Consider the following 25,152-nt stretch of genomic DNA (forward strand, 5'->3'; position numbering starts at 1 on the left):
CACAATCAATAATAATAATCATAAACACTAACATGGACCAATCACAGAATGACACGTAGATAGTGTTAAAATGTTATCAAAAAAATGTTATCAAAGTATCATTATCCATATAAGTTTATCTGGCGTGATACTTATCGATTTATTTTAAAGTCAATTAAATCAACTCGATGTTGAATTCTTTATCAATAAAACTAATAAATAATTATTTTCATTTTAAATTAAAGTGTTTTAATTTAATATTTCATAATTAACACAAAATTATATGTGAGGAATTTATATTTTGAATTAATTTTACAAATATATTTAATTCTCTTAATTATCTTTTTATATAAATTTCAATCAAGAATTTATGTATTTGTTTTCAATAATCATATTTTTGTATTTTTAGATAAAGATGGAATGATAAAAGTTCGATGAAGAAAAAATAAAGAATATGAAGATAGATTGAAGTGACAAATTAAAAGTGTGATCAAATGTAAATTTGCATACAGAATAAAATAAGTTAATAATAATATAATAGAAACTAATAAAAGAAATTAATAAAAGCGGTAATCTAAATTACAATAAATATGATAGTGGGATTTGTCATTATCCTATTCATAGCGTTTTTCGGAGTATTCATGTTGTAAACGCAATTTGTCAGATTGTTTTTTTACATACGAATTACTTATTTATGTTGCTTTTTTTCTTGCATTTAAGCCAAAATATAATAAAAGAAAAATACATAATTTGTAATAATAATATAAAAATCCATATCACTTATGTCTACTAAACCCATGTCTTGCAATGATTATCATATGCTTCAACTCCTTTTGGTATCACGTAATATTATACTTTTCGATTTTTCCTAACAAACGTTTTGCTCGAGGTTTACAATCATTAATTGAGTCTCAACTTCTATGTTAGATTTATTTTGATTTTTCTTTTTCATATTCTGTGTAACCACTTATTTCTTAATCTTGTCATCGATATTTTCATCTTTCAATACAATACTAATTCTTTTTTATATATTTACTTTGGTACTCTCTTTATTTCTCAATTTTGATGCCCACAATAACTAATATTCTCCTAATTTTTTTAATCAATCCTTATAGTCTCCCATTGAATCCAAGTTGACAAAATTTGAAAACTCCCATTGCACGTAATGATGTAGTCTAACCGATCAAATCAAACCTCTTTTATAGGAAACTTTTTTTTTGTGTGTAAATAATTGCAACTATAGTATATTATATATCATTCAGTAATACAATTTTTAACTTCACTCTCGAATAATCATCCACCTGATCTCACCAAAGAAAATACTAATCCTTCACATTACTTCATGTATATTGCAACTAAGTCTAGTGATAATTTGCGTGAGAAAAAGTGGATGGTAGTTTATTATATATATTTTTATTTTCTGTCCTTGAGCATTTTATACAATGAAATTCTATAAAAATATTAAATTTTTTCAAAAGGGCAAAGAAAAAACAAAGATTTAATGGAGATGAAAAAAAAAACGAGGGTGGGGTTGCCCTCGTATGCAGTGCCCAGGCTGGTTCCTTTCCTTTCCTTTATAAAAGTTCGACCCAGCAATGCACATGTGCTTCACCCTCTCCTCTTTTTTCTTTCTCTCTCACTTTTCTGACACATAGTCCCCGGAATCTCAATTTCCGACCGGTCATATTTCCGTCAAAGAAGCTGACACAACCTTTCTTTTCCTCCTTTAACTCTTTCTCATATAACATCTCTTGGTTACACATTTCACAAACCAATAAAAGCACTCTTACCCTGCAATTCTTCCACCTACAACTGCACTCAAATTAACCTTTGCACCACACATAACAGTAGGCACCACTCACCACTCACCACTCTCCTTTCTTTCTATTCTCTCTACTTATTTATCAAATCTCACACCTTACCACATGCATAATCATACTTACTATATATCATCAAAATTCAAAATCCTCCTTTCTGCATCTATTCGTTTTAATATTATATATATACATATCATGCAATGCTATAGCTATACGTTTCTTTTATGGTTCCCAAAAGGTAAAAGGTCTCGTAGTGTTCCCCCCTTTTGACAATCAGTGGCACGCTTTCAAAACTCGTTTCACTTCTGATGCTCCTTTCTTAAAGGCACTGAGTGAGGAGTACTCTTTTCTTAGAGTAGTGTTCTTTCATACATGCTTTATCAATAGCAGAAAGTGAACCATCCCTAATAACCACCTGGTCTGGTCTCCTCAGGTCCCCAAATCTATGTTCCCCCAACTTCTCTTTCTTTGCTTCCTCTTCCTATCACACCATCTTCCTTCTCTCAACCTCAACCAATTCTAAAATCTCGTTAACTCCTTCGCTATTTCTCATAAATTGGTCCATGCATGCTGAACTGGTAGTAGTCCTTGTTTCGATTTACTTTTCTCTCTCCCATCAATTACTTAAAAACATTGCTTTTTGAGGTTGTTTCACTTCTGTTACAAAACAACATGTCTAGTTTCACTGAATCCAAACAAGAAAAGAAAGTCCTCTAGACTAGTTGCCTTTCAATATATATAAATATATATATGAATGAAGCTTTCAATTCAGAGTATCAGATTCAGGCTATAGAGTTAGCACATATAGCTTCATTGCTTCTCACCACCCCAATTCCTATATATGCTAATGTATTGTCCCGTGTCTTTAGCGTGATAAATCAGTTTTAGCTTACTTTAAATGTAATGTCATCCACTAAAAACTAGCAGTCTATGGCAGCAGAAAATAGTTGCAAGTGTAGATTGAAACGTTTTGGTGGTCTATAGCTAGCTGCATGCCGTTCACACTCATGTCTTTCAACACCTTAAATGAAAGGCTGTTTGTTATAGTATAAACCATTTACAGTATATAACATTATGTGTACGTTGATTGGAAGCAGGTAAAGGGGAAGTTGGAGGTTGAAAGGTTGAGTTCGTAGTTGAAGTTTGGCGTAGTTAGAGCACACAGTTGCAGGCATTAAAAGCAAAGGCAGCAGTTACAACAATTCGCACGGATTGCTGCATAAGATACATGGCGTAAAGCACAAGGTTTGTTTTTCTACTTACTATGCTCTCTCTCTATTTTTTCTCATTCAGACCAGTCATACTCATAATTATCTTTTAAGTTGAAAACAATATTTTGGTATTTCTTTTATAAGTTTTGGCACACTCTATGCACCTAGCTGGTTGATGTCTATGTATGGTGTTTCCCCCAATGTTCATAACCCAGAAACTAGTAAGACAGTGGGTTTAATGTATGACTCTCCTGAATTATTCTTTTCCTTTTTTTGTTCTTGTTTGTTTTCATTACGTGCCTAAATATCTCTTTCAATAATAATATTCTCCCAGAACTAGTACTTCACCTGCTCAATCTTACCATTTAAATTCAAAATAATTCAGAACACAATTATATATATATATATATATATATATATATATATATATATATATATATATATATATATATATATATATATATATATATATATATATTAAAATTCCCTAAGCATTAGATAAAACCATATATGCAATGACAGATTATTTTATATATATAAGCGTTAATAATCATCACATTAAATAAATAAAACAATTATTTATTTCTTCGAAATTTGTCTAATATATATGCTCTTTAAATTTTGTTATAAAATAAAGTTAAAGTATCTTTTACTTCATTCACATAAAATATAGTAATAATTTTTTCTTGAATGCGTAGAGTGTAGGTTAAGGAAATAAATATGTTTTTTAAGTGAAAAAGAAAAATATTATCATATTTGAAACGAAAATAAACCACTTTTTATTTTTTAAGTAATCAAAGTACTTAACGGTGTGTATTTAATACTTTTAAAGCTCACACACGAATACAAACAAAATAAAAACTACATACTACATTAGAGTATGACTTATTTTACCAAAATATCTAATTTTCTCCGTCTTGAATTATCAATGATATTAAAAATCATTTACATGTTGAAATTAACTTTTGTAATATTTTCCTTAATTATTTTTTACACAAATATTAAAATATTAAATATATAACATTTGATTTTTGTAAAACTGTAATACACACTTCTAGTATAATTATCGTCTATTAATCAAAATTTCTCTCATTTAGAATGTTGAAATTAACTTTTTGTAATATTTTTCCTTAATTATTTTTTACACAAATATTAAAATATTAAATAACATTTCATTTTTATAAAACTGTAATACACACTTCTAGTATAATTATCGTCTATTAATCAAAATTTCTCTCATTTAGATTTACTTTTTATTTTTCTACTCCACAATTAATAGTTACAGGAGTGACAAAAAAAATATTGGGACCATAAAATAAAATAAAAATATTATTAAACAGAATTAATAGAATGGATTAGTGTTTCTATTAATTTTCAGAGTCAATATGAAGTGGTACTTCCTAAAGAAAAGCTTTTTTATATTCCGAAATAGTGATCACGATGAATTTCAGGTAGTATGATTATTTTCATTTGTTAATATATGCCTTATTATTGGTTAAATCTTTTTCAGCCTATTTTTCTATGAATTTTAATTTTATAAAAAATTCTTACATAATACCCCCTCTTATGTATAGAAGCAAAATTAATTAGTTTCATATTTATTAAAAACGATAGTTAGGCTCATTTAATATTATTAATTTCTTACTAGATAGGATTATAATTTCTAAATTACTTTTAGTCGTATTTATTGGAGATAGTTCATTATTGCATAAATATACAAATATTTTTTAAATAACATCATCAAATAGAGTTTTAGGAATTAAAATTTATTTATATTTGATTCAATCAATGTAATAACTTTTTTATGCGAATAGAGAGAAAGTCTATATTTAATATTTAAAAATATAAAATGTTAACATTTTCTTCATGCACTATACGAATATGTTATAAGACGACTAAAAGTTTTATATCAATCATAAGCTTTCTAATAGATAGAGCTTTTCCTTGAGAAATCTGAACAGACATTTTGGGCAATAGGAACTTTTGTCGTACATTATACAATTTTTTGATAAAAAAAATTCTGTAATTTTAGTTCCCTAACTTTTAATAATTTATTATTCTAATATTGATTATTTTTATACAATTGTTATATCTTAATTTTTCCTTAATAACTTCTTTGTCTGTAACTTTTTGTTACTTTAAACATATTGAAGAAAAAACATACGTTTCTCGTAGCTTTCTTTTTTACCTTATTACGAAATGTAACTTGAGAGAGATTTAATATATTTGCACCCCTATCATCAAAGCTACAGTTATTTATTTATTTTATTTTTGTGAAAGAGAAAGAGAGCATAAATGTTTATATTTTGAAACACCCCTTGGACCTCGGTGGTGTTTTTTTGTCGTACCTATGAATATGATCAAGGAAAGGAATCTGGGCCAGGAATCTTTATTTCATCATGATCTTAGTAAGATCGCCTTAGGTGAAGGAGTTGGTGCTCAATCAGGCAAACAATGCAACACATATCATATATACAAAATATCACACGACAGTGACACTTTCACAACTCACTTTCTATTTTTCTTATAAAATCAATATATTTCTTCTTTTTTAGCATTTCCACTGTCAATGTACGGTTCCCTTTTCAATTTTCTTTACTTTTTTAAGTTTAAACATGACAAATTTACATATCCAAAACAGAGAAAAAATCCAGTAACCAAACTGGCAAAATCTACTTCATTATAACCATTAATTAATTTCAGGGTTCAAAGCATACTCTTTTTTTCTGAGAAATAACCGCAAGTTAATGATTGTAATGTAGTTTAAGAATTTATTTAACATTTTTATTTCGGGAACTGATCATGATATATAACAACATCTACCACCTTCAATGGCTAGAGTGACTGTTTACTAAAACAAAATATTGATGTGTAATTATATGTTAGGTTGATAATTTATTGCAAAATGATAAAAGATGACGAGGTAAGTTTTGTTCACGTGTGATAGAACAAATGTTGGTTAGATTATACAAGAAAAAGAATAAAAATAAGCTTGGTTAAGTATACAAAAGTAGATAAAATAACCTTAATTGTCATATTCAAATATTTTCATAACAATGATATAAATCAATATAATTTCAAAGAAAGGGATAATGATGCATATAATAAGAGGAATCACATTAAGAGATGGTAGTGGTAAGTATGAGTTATATCTAAATGATGTGTTTTGTCTGAGGGTCGCTTGGTCACGTGACATGGTGAAAACGATTGTAGGTAAGAGAGGTGTGGTTTGGGGTTTGTAGGGTGTAGTAGGTCTCTGGCGAAGGTTTCTGTTTTTGTGGATTTTTTAGTACATGAGCTGATAGGAAATAGTTTTGTCTAAAGACTTTTATAAGCTTTGAATTTTGTTTGACGATGCTTGAAAATCATGGATCCTTTCCTTTGATCTTGAAGCTATCTGGTTTGGTTTGATTAGATGAATAAAATGAGAAGTGAAGTTGAGGTAACTATATATGAGAGTTGTTAAATGGAGAAAGCATAAAGAAAATCAGAGAGGAAGAAGGTTGGAGGAGGGGGGCCTGGGCATCCCCAGTGGGAAATTTTACAGCTTAGATGTGACAAAATCGAAAGAAATCAAATGACATTGACCAAAGAAACAGTCAGACAGGTAGCTTGAGCCACAACAACATGAGTATGCAAATTAATGCCTCTTACCAATACATCCAATAACAACATTAATTCTCTTTTCTCTCAGCAGCAATAATGTTGTCATAGGAACAAAATCTGAAACCTTTGCTGCTTGCCATACAGTGAGGTTTGGTTCAGGAATTAATAAGGGCACGAAAGTCTTCACATGGGTGGTGTTGTTCATTTATAATGAACAATTGTTTGTTTCTTTTGTTATGGAAGGAGTTTTTGATTTTATATATAGATGTTGTATCTGTCGTGTGAAGCCAGTGAAAGGGACAGGACACATGATTGTTCTTGGTGTCTTTGTAATGATCCGAAATAGTTGAAGAGAGTTACTATCACTTGTACCATTCTTGGGTATCCCTAGTTCCCCCATCTCCCCATCCAAAAGGCCACAAAAACAAAGAGAAAAGGGCCAAAATCCAATTTATTTATTTATTGGGACAGGCACACCATAGTTTGCAGCATTTACCCTTGGGTGCACGTACAACTGACATTGGCATTTGGCATTTGGCAGGCAGCCATTATGGCATGTTCATGCATACTGTCCGGATATCCAAGCACAACCAAGCTTCAAATTTTGTTTTGACTCCTTCCTTGCTCCTGTTTTTTATGCCTCTTGTCTCTGCTACTGCTACCCTCCTTTCTGTTCTGTGTTCTGGTGTGGTGTGCTTACTCAATCTGCTTTAGGGTCCCGTTCTGTCGTTTTAATTCAACTTGGGAAGGAGTTAAAGCTCCTTTGTGCTCGCTGAAAAGGGTATTTATACATGCAATCTTACAAACTCTCCTGCCAAGAACTTGGAGTAGGGTAAAATTCAAACATCCTTTTGGGACCACCAAATTTAAAGCCCCCTTCGACTATTACTATTCACTCCCCACAAACAAATAATTTACTATACTCCACCGCAACCATTTTTTTTTTCTTTCACTACCATATCATGTGCTTCTCAGCTTATGGAACATTACATTTTTTTAAGGAAAGTGGAGATGGTGCTGGTGTTGCTGTTGGGGACTTGAGTGCAAACTTTTTATTATTATATATGTGCCCATAAGCATCAAAGAGTGGTAAGTCAAAATTAGGCCATCACACTGTTCCAATGGGAGCAACGATGGTTATTAGAATTTTATAGGAGATTGTTGGTTCTTTTGCATGTATGCACGTCACTTTATTTTTCTTCCCATCTTTTCACTTTCAGTTTCAGAGAATGTACAGCGCCTAGGGGAAGATGAAACACTGTCGAGATTTGATGCCATGCCATACCTTTCTTTCTTTCTTTCTTTCTTTTTTTTTATTTTCCCTTCTTTTCAGCTTTCAGCCGTTACAAGGCCTCTTCATGCCTTTCCCACTCTTGTACTTTCTTTAACTCTTGTCTTCCTTCAAGACAAGTGCATATAAGCTGAGTTATGGTTCTCAGTAAAAACGTGGAACCTGCTTTGCCATAAACCTTTTAGTTTATCCCTTGTTGGAATCTCTCACCTCTTGCTCCTCCATCTCCACTTTCAGACTTACGTAAGTGAAGCTTCTTTCCTTATTTTCTTCAGAACTATTTGGCAAGTTCAATGAAGGATCCAGCGGAGGATCAAGTGAAATCTAGAAGGGCCCTTCAGAGACCAAAAGACCTTAGAAGAAGAGATAGAAGAAGAGGCCAATGCAAGCAAGATAAATTACAAGAAACAGGACTTGACTCACAATTCATTTCCTCTGCTTGCAAAAGTCTTGTGTTTCCTGCCAGACCTGGCTATGGCCAGCTGGGGACAAAGTGTCTGGTCAAAGCTAATCATTTCCTGGCAGATATATCAGCTTCTGACTTGAGCCATTACAATGTAAGTCCACCTCTCTGGTAAAGATAAAATCTAGAGCAGCAAACTGATGCAAACTAGACAGACTAATAATTTGATTTGAGTCCGGGGTTTTTGCTGAGGTTATCGTGTGTGTTTTGTGAAGGTTACAATAACACCTGAAGTCACTTCTCGTAAAACAAGCAAAGCCATCATATCTGAGTTGGTGAGGCTTCACAGGAACACTGACTTGGGGATGAGGCTTCCTGTTTATGATGGAGGAAGAAATCTCTACACTGCTGGTTTGCTTCCATTTGCATACAAAGAGTTCTCCATAAAATTGAGCCAGGATGACGAGGGTACTGGTGGTACCAGGTGATGATTGTTCAAGTAACTATGTCATGATGTTTTGTTCATAATGTTTTGTTCCTAACAGCTCCCCAAACTTTTGGAGTTTGAAAGTGGACTTTTGAGTTATTAAAGTAAAAAAAAGAGTTTTAATCACTCTTGCCAGGGAAAGAGAATTTGAAGTGGTGATAAAGTTTGCAGCTCGTGTCAGCATGCATCAATTACGTGAGCTTCTGAGTGGGAAACAAGTGGACACCCCGCAAGAGGCGCTTACTGTCATTGACATTGTATTGAGGGAGCTTGCAGCTCAGAGGTGCATTTGTGGTTGTTCTTTCGACATTGTATCCGTTGCTTGCTCTTTAACTGAAGGAAGCTATTGTACTATATTCTTGTTTCAATGTTTCTTAGGTCTTATTTTGCTTGTATTGCATGTTCAGCTTCGTGTCAATTGGGAGGTTTCTCTATTCTCCGGATTTAAGAAAACCACAGCAGTTAGGTGGTGGTCTGGAATCATGGCGCGGCTTCTACCAAAGTATAAGGCCTACTCAGATGGGATTGTCCCTTAATATTGGTGAGAGTTGTACCATATATATATCTTCGTTTTTTTTTTTAATTTTACGTTATCAAGGTGAGATTTTTTAATACTGTCACTGATAATAATTTGTCAACAGTAAATACTAAAACGCTTCTTCTTCTTTTTTTCCTTTCGATTTTGATGCTTCTTTGTCTCAGACATGTCATCAATGGCTTTTATTGAACCACTCCCTGTAATTGACTTTGTTGCTCAAATTTTGGGAAAAGACGTGCTCTCAAAGCCACTGTCAGATGCAGATCGTGTCAAGGTATGGAGTTTACTATGGGAGCTATCAATCTTTGTAATTACAGATACTATATTGTCCACACAAGTTGAATGAAATAAGTGATGCTTGCATGCCCTATGGTCTTCACTAACTCCGTCTTGACTATATTTGCTTGAGTAAAGACATTTGGAGTTTCAGATTGAGATTTAAAACGTAAAAGTGATATATTCTGCAAGGCCGAGAGCCCCTGTGCTCCAAAGGCATGCTAATGAATGTAATGCAAAAGTTTTCTTATTCTGCTCCAAAGGCGTCAAGTAATGGTTGAGGTTGTCGATTAAATGTCTTAAATCTAGTTCGTGTTCTCGGCTATGGAAGAATTTAATTGATGAATTTTCTAGTTTAGAAACCATGAGAAATATTTAAGCAGATCTGACCAAAAAATCATTGTGGTGTCACTAATGCAGATTAAGAAAGCCTTAAGAGGTGTGAAAGTCGAAGTTACACATAGAGGAAGTTTTCGAAGGAAGTACAGAATTACAGGATTGACATCACAACCTACAAGGGAACTCAAGTATGGTTTTGTAACTTTTGCAGTCGAAAATGGAAGTTTTTAGATTTACCTCTCAAGGAATTGTTGTCTCTTTTATTCCCAACAGTTTCCCTGTCGACGAGAAAATGAACATGAAATCAGTGGTTGATTACTTTCAAGAAATGTATGGATATACTATTATATATTCTCATCTACCCTGCCTTCAAGTAGGAAGTCAAAAGAAGGTGAACTATTTGCCTATGGAGGTAAGCTCTTCCTTCAATTTATTAAACCTACTTTTTTTCTTTGGACTTTATTTTTTAATGAACAATTCGTCGTGAATCTTATCCCAGGCATGTAAGATAGTTGGAGGTCAGAGATATACAAAAGGACTTAACGAAAAGCAGATAACTTCTCTGCTGAAGGTCTCATGCCAGAGACCACGTGAACAAGAGACAGACATTCTACAGGTCATTGTCATGGATTCTTGATATCACTCTCCAACCTTTATTTTCTTCTTTATACTTTTATTTTTGTCAGAATCAATTGGGAACGGAAGAGCAGTGACATGTGTGATAAATTCCAGTTGTTTTAAGTTCACTTTTTAAGTCATTTATTCTCTTCACAACCAGAAGAATTATGTGTATTGTGGTTTGGTTTGACTAATTTATAACTTTCCCTATGTACTACCAGACACTTCAAGAAAATAATTATGAGTATAATCCCTATGTAAAGGAGTTTGGTATCAGCATTGACAACAAACTTGCATCAGTTGAAGCTCGGGTTCTTCCTGCTCCATGGGTAATTCCTATAGTTAAATTGGCCAATTATTTTTTAGCTTTTGGCATTCTGCTGATAGTACATTTTGGCTATTCTATCTTCGAAGTTGAAATATCACGACACTGGAAGAGAGAAAGAACACTTGCCACAAGTTGGTCAATGGAACATGATGAACAAGGTTAGCTCATACACTAAAAAGTTATAGTTATAATTTTTTAACATTAGAGTAAAAGTGCTTGTTCCCACTTCTACTTTGTTATTTCAATGTAGAAAGTTATAAACGGAAGCACTGTAAGATATTGGGCATGTATCAATTTCTCACGAAGTATCCAAGAAATTGCTCGCGGGTTTTGCCAACAGTTGGTTCAAATGTGCCAAATCTCAGGCATGGTAAAGTTTCAAATTTTGATTATACCATTTTGAGTAGTTTTACATTTGAGACTGCTTGTTTGAGCAGCACTAGCAACTCCCATCACTTTTCCAATTATAACCATTCTTTCTCGTTATTCTATATCATTATCAATTTATCATGCACACTTGTATACATTTTTTCACTTTTCACAGGAATTTAGTCTAGATCCTGTGATTCCTATATACACAGCAAGACCTGATATGGTAAAGAAAGCCTTGAAGTACGTACATTCTGCTGTGCGAGATAAACTTGGTGGGAAAGAACTAGAGTTGTTGATTGCCATTCTTCCAGACAACAATGGCTCTCTGTATGGTATGATTCCAAGTCACTCCAATATGTCCAGTCATTAGCATCAGTTCGTGAACATAGCTACCATGGTAGAGGTGTATATAGAAATGTTAAGAGGTTCTAGTAGTACCTCACTACTAGATCACCTTTCTTTGTTTTACATGCATGTGAAAATTGGAACTTTTGCACTCTAAGAGATTCTAGTATCTTACTACACATTCCTTGTCTTTCCAAGAAAAAGAGCCTGAGCATTTTATCTTCTCCATGATCATGCCAATCGATAACTCCATACTTGCTCGCACTTAAAAATCGAATAATTGTTTCAGGTGATCTCAAAAGAATCTGCGAAACAGATCTGGGGTTGATTTCTCAGTGCTGTCTTTCAAAACACGTGTTCAAGATCAATAGACAGTATCTGGCAAATGTGGCCTTAAAGATCAATGTCAAGGTCTGTTCTTAACTTAATATATACCTAAAATTATCTATGAAAATTACTATCCGAAGTAAGAGAGAGGTTACTTGCTACTCAATAATCCTCGCCCACCTTTCTTTTTTATATTTTTAAATTAATCTTACATATACTTTTAGTTGGGAGGAAGGAACACAGTACTTTTGGATGCCTTGAGTTGGAGGATCCCATTGGTTAGTGACATTCCAACAATAATTTTCGGAGCTGATGTGACTCATCCAGAATCTGGAGAGGACCCTTGTCCATCCATTGCTGCTGTAAGTATTTCTAAAGTCCTATAGGCTATAACTTACACCTTGCCATATATTTGGTCTTCTGATTACTGCTATTCAGGTTGTAGCCTCCCAGGACTGGCCGGAAGTAACAAAGTATGCAGGATTAGTATGTACTCAGCCTCATCGTGAGGAACTCATTCAAGATCTTTTTAAATGTTGGAAGGATCCTCATCATGGTGTAGTTTATGGTGGCATGATCAGGTACGTAGTAGCAGCCTGACGACTTTCATATTTGGATTAAGTGGAAGGTCACGCTTGCCTCCAAATTTTGTTTTGGTTTAGAATAATATAGATTTTCCTCAGGTATTGACTTGGTTGTCTTGTTAAGCCTGAAAATGTCTTTGTTTACATTGTTTAAATTGGCCGATGAGAAAGGTTTTTGTTAGTTCTTCCTCCAGCTTTTCCTTTTCACTTGATGGTTTTGCATTGATTACCTGTAATTATATCTTGAATCATACTATTATGTTCTATTGCAGAGAGCTGTTACTCTCGTTTAAGAAGGCAACTGGACAAAAACCACTGAGAATAATATTTTACAGGTAAGGTTGTTCAGTTCTAATATTTGAAGAAAAAAAAAAGAAGTGTTCTTGCAAAGGAAACTAGGGACTTGGACATATTACGGTCATACAAGTGGAATAATGGAGGATGGTCTATATTATTTATAGTCATTAAATATATTTACAGGGATGGCGTAAGTGAAGGACAATTCTACCAGGTTTTGTTGTATGAGCTTGATGCCATTCGTAAGGTACTTGAATATATTGCAGTTATATTTATTTACATTTTCTTGGACCATGAATGCTAGCAAAACACTCTGACCTTGTTTCATGCTTTCATTGCTAATGTGTAGGCTTGTGCATCTTTGGAACCGAGTTACCAACCTCCGGTAACATTTGTTGTGGTTCAGAAACGGCATCACACCAGACTATTCTCAAACAATCATGACGACAGAAACAGCACTGATAAGAGTGGGAATATCTTACCTGGTAATAAAATTTTACTTCCATTTTCTATCGTTAGAGCATGTCACCAATCCAAGGATGTTCATGAGATCCAACAGGGCATACAACAACCTTGCTTGACAAAATAATGTTATTTATACAACAATCCCCACACAATGTTTCTCTCTACCTCTTTCCATCGCATCGCCAAACTTTGATTTTTAATGTAGGTACCGTGGTGGATTCCAAGATCTGTCATCCGACGGAATTCGATTTCTATTTATGCAGTCATGCTGGAATTCAGGTATCATAGTGATATCTATGTGGCTACACTAAAGGGATATGTTAGTCTTAGGTTGAACTTTGATTTTGTTCCAATACAAATACAAAAATAAGATATTCGTCTCTTGTTTTATAACCAATCAAATGGGGCATCGGAGGAGGGTATAAGAAAAATAAGATGTTAAAGAATGATCTTTGTATCGGATTCACATAAATGCAATTTACAGGGTACAAGTAGACCAGCTCATTATCATGTTCTGTGGGACGAGAACAATTTCAGTGCTGATGAGATTCAATCTCTGACCAACAACTTGTGCTACACGTAAATAACCTCTCTCAATCATCTAAAACTTGTTGCTCCATTACTATGATGAAATAATCTTATTATTTTGATTGTAGATATGCAAGATGTACTCGATCTGTTTCTGTAGGTAAGTCTTTTGGCTCATGAATAACATTTGTACTTGTATCAGTTGTATCATCATTTACCTGTTTTAATCTTTCATACACATTGTTTGAACAAAAACAAAATCTTGGAATTTGGGTATTGATAATTTGTATGTTATGTGTACAGTGCCTCCTGCGTACTATGCTCACTTGGCAGCATACAGAGCTCGTTTCTACATGGAACCAGATGTTCATGAGATTGGTAAATCTCGAGGTGGTAGATCAAAAGATGAGTCAGTTCGGCCACTACCAGCTCTGAAAGAGAAGGTGAAGAATGTGATGTTTTACTGTTGAATGAGAAGCGATAGAGAGACTTCCACGTAGAGAAACAGCAGCATATGTAGGAAAAGGAAATTGAAATTAATACAAGATGTACAACCTAACCTGCTCATAATTCATAATTCTCTGCATGGAATTTTTTGACCAAGTCTAGGTTGTTTTTCAGTCTTTCTAGTGCTTAGGGAAGCTTATTATGTAGAAATTACTCGTATATCGGTTTTCGAGCTTCAGAGCATGTGCTGGTGGAATTACCTTATATTTTAACATGAAGTGAAAAAAGGTCTAAAAATAGTGAAATTGTTAAGCACTATTGTTTGGACTAAACACTATAAGTTCATACTCCAATCCTTTTATAAATTAAGTCAATTTTCTCTCAAACTCAAGATTTTAAATGTTTACTAAATAGGTCTCTTAAATAATCTCATATCTTTATACGTCATTAACATTAACTTTTAGAATTTTTGAAATATAACTGAGCCCAAGAATGCTACTTACTGAAAATTGTTAGTGGATATCTATTCTTAATATGCATAAACAACCAAAGCACCGGTGGAGGTCAAATACTCGTTTTGTTTATGAAAATATTTTCTGTTTTTACTTTATTTTCAATTTTAGAAAACTCTGTGCTTCTTATATAAGCTTTTGAAAAGAAAAAAGAATATGCCAAGGAAAACCATTTATATATCACGTTGATCTAACAGGGCAGGGCTTGATTTCATAATGTATTATATGTTGGAAAGATAACAAATAATAACAACTGGAAACAAAATCTTGGTTAATTATTTATTATATAAATAATATGTAAAATATTGGAATGTATATAACAAAAAAAAAATCGGCAAACATCAAAGTTTTTTAAAGTGGGTAATATGAAAGCCAAAAATGACTTCCATAACTTGAAAAGGTTTAAGAAAAAATAACTACAGATTTTACAATCATTTCACATTTATGAACTCTTTAGTAATGACCTATTGTACGTGATATTGAGCATCAAATAAAGGTTCATTGAAATCTAAATTATAATCATGAGATTTACTTTCAAGTAATAAGGTAAAAATCAATAAGATTGTTTTTTCTTTGTTAAGATGAGAACTTTTGTTAAGCAAATAGAGAGTTTGATTGTTTTCACATTAACTTTTGTTAAGCAAATAAAGAACTTGGTTGTTTTCTCTTTGTTAAGATGAAAGTGCTTTATAGTTGTGTAAGATTGTATGAGTTTCATTATATAAAGTATAATATCTAGCATTCATTATAAGATTATAGAAAATAAGGTATTAGAAGTGATATTTAGCATTTATTATAAAAATCTAGAAAATAAAATATTAGAAATGATAGTGTATAAGTAAAATTTTAATTAACGATTTTTATTATAAAATAATACTATCTCTCTAAAACATTTTCTTTAAAAGCTCTCTACCCTCTTTGAGCATTCTAACTCGTAGTAATTTTTAAATAAAATTATTTAAAAATTTAAAAATATTTTATGGGTAAATGTATAAAATCTTGAATTACTCTCCCAATGATAATACACTACCGCGCGTCATCATAGATATAGAAAAGGATTTGGTCGCCTATTTAGACTTTGACCTGAATAATATCTGGTTTAATAAAGAATAATCAAGAAGGAAATCACACATCAATAACTGAATAGACAGAGGCATAATGATGGATGGATAATCAACGTTTCTCTCAGTCAATCCTTCCTAATCCCTCAAGTAATGCTCAAACAGTTTAGTCTAAGTTATTGAATTTTAGAGAATGCCAATTTTCTCAGAGAGATGTTAAAAATACCTTTCTCAAAGACAACCCACTGTTTAAACTTCAGAGGCTGAAATCTCAGAGGACTGCTTCATAGCTCTCCCAAAATAAACTGGTTTAGACCCTCCAATTCAATAATGTATAACCTGGTTATACTATTGACATGCAACTATTCTTGATATCTGTGAAAATATTACACTGCGAGGCATTTCATCTTGAAATGAATTATCTACGTAATTTGGAAGAAACTGCAAGTCAAGTTTTGTTGTGATCTGTTTGGGAGCAGAGAGATTCAGCACTAATGTTTTTCATTCACATGCCTTGCATGGTAGTACAACACAATTCCATGGTTTTATAACAGCACGAAATAATTTAGCAGAGCGGTTTGAAGACGTTATTTCCATCTCCGGTATTATGAAAATGGAAATCGAAGTCTAAACCGTGCTCTGCAGGAGAAGTGATAACAGAGCAGAAGTAATTGGAAGCCGAAGCCTCTTATCAGAAAACCCTCGGGGTCAATTGAGAATTGCATGGTGTTATTTCCACGTGACCAGTGCAACACCGCAGGGAATAGGGCCGCAGCCAGTGGCATGTAACAATGAGTTACATTTCCATCAAATTAATCATGAAATTTGAATAGCATTTCATGAAACCAAGCTTTTATGAGATGCTCTGGACCACAACACCAATGTCAACTGATATCTCTAGTCTCTGGTGGAAACAAGTTCTTAACAGAGTTCCTTGTCCAAAAGACAGCCAATGAGGCTTCAACTACTAGAAAAACTGAGTATCGGAAGCTTTCACCACCAAAACACAAATTCAACCTCGGAAAAAAAATGGAACATCTATCTCTTTAGTTTTTCTAATAGATGATTTATAATTAATTCTAAAAGCTTAGTATATTTTGAATCAGAGATTGACAGTTGCGTTAATTTTGAAATAAAAAATCAGTGCTTCGTGTATCAAATCAAACAAAGTCCATGGGGATTTGTCCAATATGAGAGGTGCTCCATATAAAAACCACTCGCCAAAAGGTTCTGTGGTGCATCATATTGGAAATGAATATCATATTTTCAATTGAATTAGCCAGTAATTGACCAAAACACTATTCTAAGAAGAATTTCAGATGCTAGTAGTAACTTAATGGTAAAGTCAGCAGCTGCAGGGTAGAACAAAATAGATCAAATATTTAAAGTACAATACCAAGGTAGACGTTACAGTCCCTAAATCATGCGCCATATAGCTTCCCAATATCAACATTTAAACGATTGGGTTTCTCAACTACACTTCTTTGTATTTTGTTTTAACAACATCTACTTACCTTTTCTCAGTCGATCCCATTTGCCTAAGGAAGACAATGAAGAGAAATAATTTGAAGTGGTGGAACTGGCTATACTATTTTCTCACATGTTTATGCTCGTTTTTCTATCTCTTTCATAATTCTTTATTTCTCATTTATTTCCACTTTACTAACTTATTTCCACTTTACTAACTTATCTCCTTGTTGAGAAGTCTATCAAAACAAGACCTAAATCTCACCTAGCAGAAATCCGAAAGAAAACAGGACGCAGGTTTTTCAGACAATTTAGGGCCAGTAATAAACAGAGCACATGGTCCAAACAGAGCCAAATTTGCTAAAACAAAAGAAGAAATTGACAAATCTGGTCTAAATCTATAACTCGGGGTCGTTGGGGGAAATAACTAGCTTTACTAAGTTTAAAGTTATTGCTCATCAGTCTGGAAGTACGATGATTATATTATTCTGAAAGTTGATACAGATGAATATCACAGTTCGTTCAGAAACAAAAGCATAGCATTGGCACGTGAATTATTCAATACTACAACCTACCTAGATAGCAAAGTGCCGAAGATGGAGACCATGGAAATGAAACAGCCAGCCATGTATTAAAATCACAACAACAGGAAAACTGGGAGAAGAAAGTATGCAAGCAAAATTGAAATTCCACATCGTTGTGAAAACAATTTCTCACATTACATAAAATTTCCCTAACGTTGTTAAAATAAGACAATAATTATACAGTCAATGCAGCTTAAACACGAAACAAGTGGTACAAATGCTCATCTAGAGATAAGCTTACCCATCCCATCACTCTCACCTGCAAAATCATCATCATCGCCGCCGCCGCCGCCGCCAATGCCACCACCTTTGTTGTTTTCGATATCCAACTGCTTGGGCTGGGCCGGAGCACTCACAGGCCCAGTAACGGACTGCTGATAGAGAACCCCTCCAACAATGGTGAAAAGCAAACAAACCAACCCAACAGGGCTAGCGTGCTTATCCCAAATGAGGACGTTGATCGCCACGGTGAGGAACTTGTTGACCACACCGGTGACGGTGAACGCCGTGGCCGAAACGGCCCTCCTAGCGGCGAAGCCAAAGAAACTGATGAGCAATCCGAAGAGGCAAGACAATGAGACAGCGTAGAAGGCAGCAGGGTCAAAGATGCCGGATCTAAGGGCGGCGAGAACCTGGACATTCTCCCCGGTGAGGAACCAGAAGAATGGCGCCATCATGAGGGAGAGCAGGTTGTTATACAAGACGAAGCCCCAGGTGTTGAGACCGAGGTTCATGACCATGTGTTTGATGTAGACCATCTCGGTGGTGATGGTGATGAGGTAGGCGAAGGCCCATGAGTAGGCGGTGAGGGTGAAGCCGGAGTCGGTGGCGACGTAGCCGACGGCGGAGGCGAGGATGAGGAGGAGGGAGAGGAAGGTGAGGTTGGAGGGGCAGGGCTGGCCACGGAAGGCCGTGTCGGCGAGGGCAACGAGGAGAGGGGTGAGGGAACGGAAGACGATGAAGGTGTCGACGTTGGCGTGGCGGAGGAGGTTGGTGTTGGTGAAGATGGCGAGGTAGAAGACGAGGGCGGCGGGGAAGAATTTCTTCGCGGTGGGGACTGTGAAGGGGTCATGGTGGAGAATCCCTAGCTTCCCCAGGACGTAGACGCCGAGCGCGGAGGTGAGGTATTGGAGGGCCGTTAAGAGTCCTGGGTAGTTGAATTTGGTGATGGCGTATTTGTTGATTATGGCGAGAAGGCTCGAACACAGTGCGTAACCCACCACCACCCCGCTCGTGCTGTAGTACTGCTGCTTCCACGAATCCAATCTACCCAACGACATTCTGAAGAAATCGAATCAGAAGAAGAAGAAGAAGAAGATTGCTGTGGAATGGGAATGGATCACCGACGCCCTAATATATAGATCTGAGAGTGTGTGAATGCTAATGGCTGTGGCATAGGACAATTATTTACTGCACCCTCTCAGCCACACTTATTTCTTCTTTCCCAGTTCAGACTTTGTATGGTACCATCCACGCAGAGGAAACAGATCTCCATATCTGCATACCTAAATTCCTATTATGTTTTTCTTTCCTTAACCAAAACACTTTTCCTTCTTTTCTTTTTTCTTTTTCTTTTCTTTCTTTTACTAATTCAAAATACCGGAATCAAGGAGTAATAGATTTTTGGAATTCCCTTTCCAACATATTTTTTATAAATCAAATAATACTATTTCAAGAAAAATAAAATCTACTTTTAATTACTATGGATTTTTATATTATCTTTTTCATCTTCATTCATCCAAACAATTTTTTTATTTCTTTCGCATTTTAAGGAATGGTTCTTGTTCAAGGTTGCGTTGACATAATATGCGATTTGGAAAGGAAATAATATATATATATATATATATATATTCGTGATTAAGAAGCATTTCGGAATGTATACAATTGGAAATAAGAAAAATAAAGTTATGGGTGCTATAATTAATTAATAAACATGAAATAAGAAAAATCATTGAGATAAATTAAATATTTTCTGTAACATTTAAAAGTAAATTAGAGTTTTTTAATATTTACTATTGAGTTTTTTATACTATTATTTATTAAACTAATTGCTTAGTATTTAATATTAATAATTTTATTATTTATTAATTAGTATTTAATTCTTTTTCATGTATTATTCATATTGACTATGATATATTTACTGTTGACTTTATATTTTAGTATTGACTGCTGACTAGTTATTGTTTATTATTGTGATTAGTAATTATAATTTATTTTGTATTTTATTATTTTATCGTTAGTTATAATTTGTAGTATGTTAATTATTATTATTATTTATTTATTATACCACATAACATTTAAAATTTATTCTTCACCTTTAATGATTTAATTACTATTTGCTAGTTATCATGTATTGTTTATTATACATGAAATTTTATATTTATAGTTTATCGTCTACTATTTAATATTTATTATTTTTTAACAATTATTTAGTATTTATTGGTTTATGTTATTATTATCATTGACACATATTAATTAATATTTAGTATTTTTATTTAATAATTTTGATTTAATACTTTTTATTACTATTCATAATTTTTATTTATTATATGTAAACTATAACTCATTTCTTTTTTATTTACAATCATTATTTAATTAAAATTATTTTTAAATTACTAATACTTTTATTTATTACTTTCTATTTAATACTCATTGTTTATTATACTATTTATAATTTATTACTTATTTATTAATTATTATTCTTTAGTTTGACGCCTACAAATATTTACTCCTAAACTTCGTTTGCTGATGTGATAATTTTAAGACATTGGCTGAAATTATTTTGTCTGTATTTTATGGCTTAAAGTTCATTATATGTATTACTAGCAATTTAACTTTTTTTTTTTGGGGTAAAACTAGTCGGATTTTGACTAATTTCTGAAAAGTAAGCTCATCCAAGATCTACAAAATTACAGTTACTACCCACTATTTGATTACTTGTTATTGAGAATTTAGAATATTGCAGGAGTTTGAAACTTCTTAAAATTGTCAGCTGTTTTAAACTCCATTATAACCAGTGTTAAAATTCTTACTACTCATAGATAGGAGACAGATATTTATCATATGATTTCTGTTATCTTTTTTGTTATTTATTGGATATATATTTAAAAAATATTTGTAGGTATTTAAAATTTTTGGTATCTATAAATATTCACAAACATTTAAGAAAAACATATTTTATAAATTTTAAAATAAAATATAAATAAAATTAAAAAAACATAAATATAAATATAAATTAAATATATGAAAATTTTTATATTAATTAAAGTTAATCTAATAAGATATATATTTAATTCTTTTATGAATAATAAATATAAATAGTATGTTATCTATTTATCAACAAAAATTAAAATACTTATTTTCTACTGCTCATAAATAATAAATATATACTACTCTCAATTATCTACCACAAATTTTTATTTTTGTCATCCTGGTAACAGGGCTTTCCTTTGACATTGTTTTAGTTTTTTTTTCTTCTCCTGACAAACAGTTCCACTTGTGTTAAACAAATTAAGTACGAAGTCGTGTTTGTCGTATTTATAAGAACTACGAAAAATATTTATTTTAATAATAATAATTTTATTACTAGTAGTAATAAATTTATTTGTGAATGAAAAATATAATTAATAATTTTATGTAAAAATAAAATATGGAAAGCTAAATAACAAATTTTGATACCTTAAGAGGTAGAAAATTGTGTGATTTCAAAGACATGGGTTCAAAAAATTTAAAATAATGATAATGGATAAGCACATCACGTTTGAAGTCATTATTGAGGGATCAGATATGTCAAGTGGTGATTAAGATATTAATATAATAAAATAATATTAAAATAATAAATAATATTAAAAAATTGTTAAATAGTAAAATTTTTGGACTATAAATAGCCATGAGAGGGAAGATTATTCTGCATAAAAAGAGGAAGAATCAAGTGAGAAATATTGAGAAATAGAGAAGAAAGAGTTAGGAAGAAATTTTTAGTTGCAAAGAAGAGTAGAAGTTCTTGAGGGTTTTCAGGGAAACAAATTATGAGCAAGAGATTAAGTCTGGAACAGAGGTATGGGAGCTAACCTTTCTAAGCTTTTATATTATGCTTTAGTATTGTTTTATTACTATTCATGTCTTGAAATTCTGTGTGTTAATGAAAAACATAGGTGCTTGTTATATATCTATCTATATTGAATTTCTGTGTCAATATTATATGTTGTTGTTTTGAATCTGTAAATAGATATGGAATTATGAATTATAATTCTGATGGTAGGATAGAAGAATCTTAAAAAACCGGAGTTGGTACATCCCTGATCATAGAGCAGCCTTGGTCAAATCCAGTAAGTTGTGACTAGTCATATGTACTGACGTTTATGGTGAGTTTGATTCGTCAAACATTTGATTCTTCTCCGGTGACCATTTATGGTGATATTTTAGTATTGTTAATTTATTTTGTGATATATTCATTTTGTATGATTTCTGTGATGATTGTATTTTATTATATTGGATTTGAATTATGCATCTGAACATGATATGAGTATTATGGGGAGATTTTGTAATGGTATAATATGAGTTAAGGAATATGAGCATGGTAAGAGTCTCGTGGAGAGATTATGTAATGATATGGTATTTGTGTATATGTTGATGTTGAGGGTCCTGTTGTTGGAGGTTATCCTGATACTCTAATAATCATCCGGTCTCAATTAAAGAAGGATGAATTATGTGGTGAGAGGGGCAAGAGGTCCTGGTCTATGTGCCGGTTTTGAACATAGTGTTGAGGACTAACCTTGTGGATGGTATGGAGTATTTTGGAAGTGTATTTATAAGAAGAAGTAGAAGTCATCACAAGTGCATAACCTCCCGTGACCGTTCATCAACGTATCATCCGAATGAGAGTGTCTATTGGGTATTGTGGAATGAGTGTTTATTGAGTATTGTGGGATGAGTGTCTATTGGGTATTGTGGAATGAGTGTCTATTGAGTATTGTGGGATAAGTGTCTATTGAGTATTGTGGGATGAGTGTCTAGTATGATGGGATGAGTATCTATGGTGCGATGGTGCGATTGTTGTATGATGGTATGAGGGTGTCTGACATAATTATTATATGAGGTTTGTTGAGTGTATCAAAGTAATTATGCATGTTTCATAAATGATTTGTTGCATGTTAGCTCACCCTACTTGTTTGTGTTTGTGTATGTGCAATGATCGTATAATTCGTTATACGGAAGCAGATGAAGGAATGTCGTCTGATTCAGTGCTAATAAAGAAAGAGATAGAAAAATAAATTAGAAGAATTTGAGTTATATTTATGAGTTTGTAGTTGAAATCTGAGTTTAAATATGTATGTATATATATATATATATATATATATATATATATATATATATATATCAACTATGAATTATCAAGTGTGAGATTATGAGATGTTACCATAAATGTAATACTACAATATATAAATTATAAATTATCAAGTATTAGAGCATTATAGTATCGAATTGGCAACCACGGGAATAGTAACTGCCAGCCAAAATCCTACCATACATACACATTCTAAATTCAACACAGCTATGTTTTCTAATTAATAATTAGAATTTGTTTCGGCCGGATCTGGAAGACCCTGCTAAAACACGCGAGTTTGCCGAAGACCGGACGGACGTTGCTGAATCCCACGAGCCGAAGCAGACCGAGCGACTTCGTCTCTAGGGGGCATTTGAAGCTGGCGAAAACCGGACGCTTTACCTTTTTGCTGAAGTCTGGATGCGTTGGGTGGGGTCGGACGGGCTCTCTCCTCTTCAAGTCCTGGTTGTGGCGTTCGTTCCACTCCGTTCTCCGAGACGGGCGGTCGGGTACCTGTCAAAGGCACTCTGACGCTTAAGTCAGTAACATGACCAAGTGGTCTGTAATGCATGTATATATTGCATCGTAAGCAAATCTGTCCAGAAATCATACCTGGGACCTTTATTTATACTGATTGTAATGGGCTTTTACCTTTCGTGGGCCTGAAAACGACCCAATCATACCTTAACCTTCATTAAGGGCTTTAATGAGTCATTAGTATTTAACCGTGTAGTCGACTTGGTGAGGGACGGCTGTGACGGCCGGTCAACAAGGTGATCGACCAAGGATGTTAATCCTGGGTGGGCAGCCACTCGGTTCTGCCGATGGGTCACGATGGGCACTCGGTCTTGTCGGTCGACCTGGATGGATGACCTTGGAGGGCCGCTCGTTCTTGATGGTCGACCTTTGGAGGATGACAGGATCGTTTTGTCTTGGACTCTGTCGATCGCTTATCTTGGTGTTGGACGATCGCTGTAAAGACGGTCGCTATTGAGGGCGACTGACGTGTGCCCAACGAATGCCTCAATGGCATTATCTTTCACGATGACAGGATCGTCCTGTCTTGGAGGTTGACGATCGCTTACTGACGATCGTTAATACAGGGCCTGCATATTATTACTAGCCGGTCGGATGAAGGCAACCTTGGAAGACCGCTCGTTCTATGTACAGTTGGTCAAAGGTCAGTCCTATTTTGGACGCTCGTTCTCGATGGTCGACCTGGATGGACGACCTTGGAGGACCGTTCGATCTATGTGTCAAACGGACCGGACGGTACAAAATTTATATATTAAAATGGTAAAATAGTTTTTTTCATGATTTTCTTTCTTCTAGTGCCTCTCTTTTTTTTCCTTTTTATATTCACATCTTCGTATGGAACATCTCAATCAATTTTCATAATACTAAATTACTATAGAATATATTATATTTTTAATAAATCATAACAATTGATTTAAGAAAAAACACTGTCATTAAAATTATTCAAAATAATATATAATAGCAAGATATATCTATATATATATTATCTACTCTTACACTACAAAAAGATATACTACACCGAATAAAATCATATTATAAACTTTTTAAATTAAAGAAGAAATAATAAAATGTCCTATTTTAAACTTCAGCTCGATTATCAAATGGTAAGTTAAAAGTAACAAAAAGAACTTATATTTTAAAACATTAATATTATATTCATAATATAAATTAAGCAACATATATATCATCTACAACTTTTGTTATAATTTTTTTATGAGATGTTTTATTTTTTAATTTTAATTTTATTTTATTTATCACACCTTGTATTACGCTTGTAGTTTTCTTTTTCTTATTTTATTTTTCTAGAAGTACATTATAGTAGTATTTTGCTTCAGTTTTCCTTCAAAAAGAAATAGTCTAAGTGAGTCTTGCTGGTCTTTTTGTGTACCATTTGGTCGGTTACATTTG

The 25,152-nt window shown here is 33.3% G+C and overlaps 2 protein-coding genes across 6 annotated transcripts; one reads left to right on the forward strand and one right to left on the reverse strand.

The window, feature by feature from the left end:
• Positions 1-1,613: 1,613 nt before the first annotated feature.
• On the forward strand, positions 1,614-14,618 carry LOC124834034 (protein argonaute PNH1-like). Of its 5 annotated transcripts, none has more exons than XM_047308622.2 (24): positions 1,614-2,374; positions 2,894-3,041; positions 7,834-8,461; positions 8,583-8,791; positions 8,931-9,077; positions 9,202-9,335; positions 9,497-9,606; positions 10,029-10,135; positions 10,221-10,359; positions 10,447-10,563; positions 10,787-10,894; positions 10,980-11,051; positions 11,144-11,263; positions 11,438-11,597; positions 11,900-12,021; positions 12,162-12,299; positions 12,376-12,518; positions 12,794-12,856; positions 13,002-13,065; positions 13,168-13,303; positions 13,489-13,562; positions 13,768-13,862; positions 13,940-13,971; positions 14,115-14,618. In XM_047308622.2, the coding sequence occupies exons 3-24, from the start codon at positions 8,198-8,200 to the stop codon at positions 14,279-14,281; spliced, it is 2,721 nt and encodes a 906-aa protein (XP_047164578.2). In that variant the 5' UTR covers positions 1,614-2,374; positions 2,894-3,041; positions 7,834-8,197; the 3' UTR covers positions 14,282-14,618. The 5 variants fall into 5 exon arrangements, with proteins under 5 accessions (XP_047164578.2, XP_047164575.2, XP_087961277.1 ...); XM_047308619.2 differs by having other exon boundaries at positions 8,180-8,461; XM_088105151.1 differs by having other exon boundaries at positions 1,614-1,826.
• Positions 14,619-17,906: 3,288 nt separating this feature from the next.
• Positions 17,907-19,455, reverse strand: GONST4 (golgi nucleotide sugar transporter 4). The gene has a single exon (XM_047308634.2). The coding sequence runs from the start codon at positions 19,160-19,162 to the stop codon at positions 18,104-18,106; it is 1,059 nt and encodes a 352-aa protein (XP_047164590.1). The 5' UTR covers positions 19,163-19,455; the 3' UTR covers positions 17,907-18,103.
• Positions 19,456-25,152: the final 5,697 nt, after the last annotated feature.

This window comes from Vigna umbellata, chromosome 1 (genome assembly GCF_029865625.1).
Source record: "Vigna umbellata cultivar VRB3 chromosome 1, Vumbellata_1.0, whole genome shotgun sequence".
Classification (NCBI taxonomy): domain Eukaryota; kingdom Viridiplantae; phylum Streptophyta; class Magnoliopsida; order Fabales; family Fabaceae; genus Vigna; species Vigna umbellata.

Coding starts and splice junctions, on each gene's coding strand:
- LOC124834034 (XM_047308622.2), top strand. CDS start 8,198: ATGAAGGATCCAGCGGAGGATCAAGTGAAATCTAGAAGGGCCCTTCAG. Junction 8,462..8,582: donor CTGACTTGAGCCATTACAAT/GTAAGTCCACCT, acceptor TGTTTTGTGAAG/GTTACAATAACACCTGAAGT. Junction 13,972..14,114: donor TACTCGATCTGTTTCTGTAG/GTAAGTCTTTTG, acceptor TTATGTGTACAG/TGCCTCCTGCGTACTATGCT.
- GONST4 (XM_047308634.2), bottom strand. CDS start 19,162: ATGTCGTTGGGTAGATTGGATTCGTGGAAGCAGCAGTACTACAGCACG.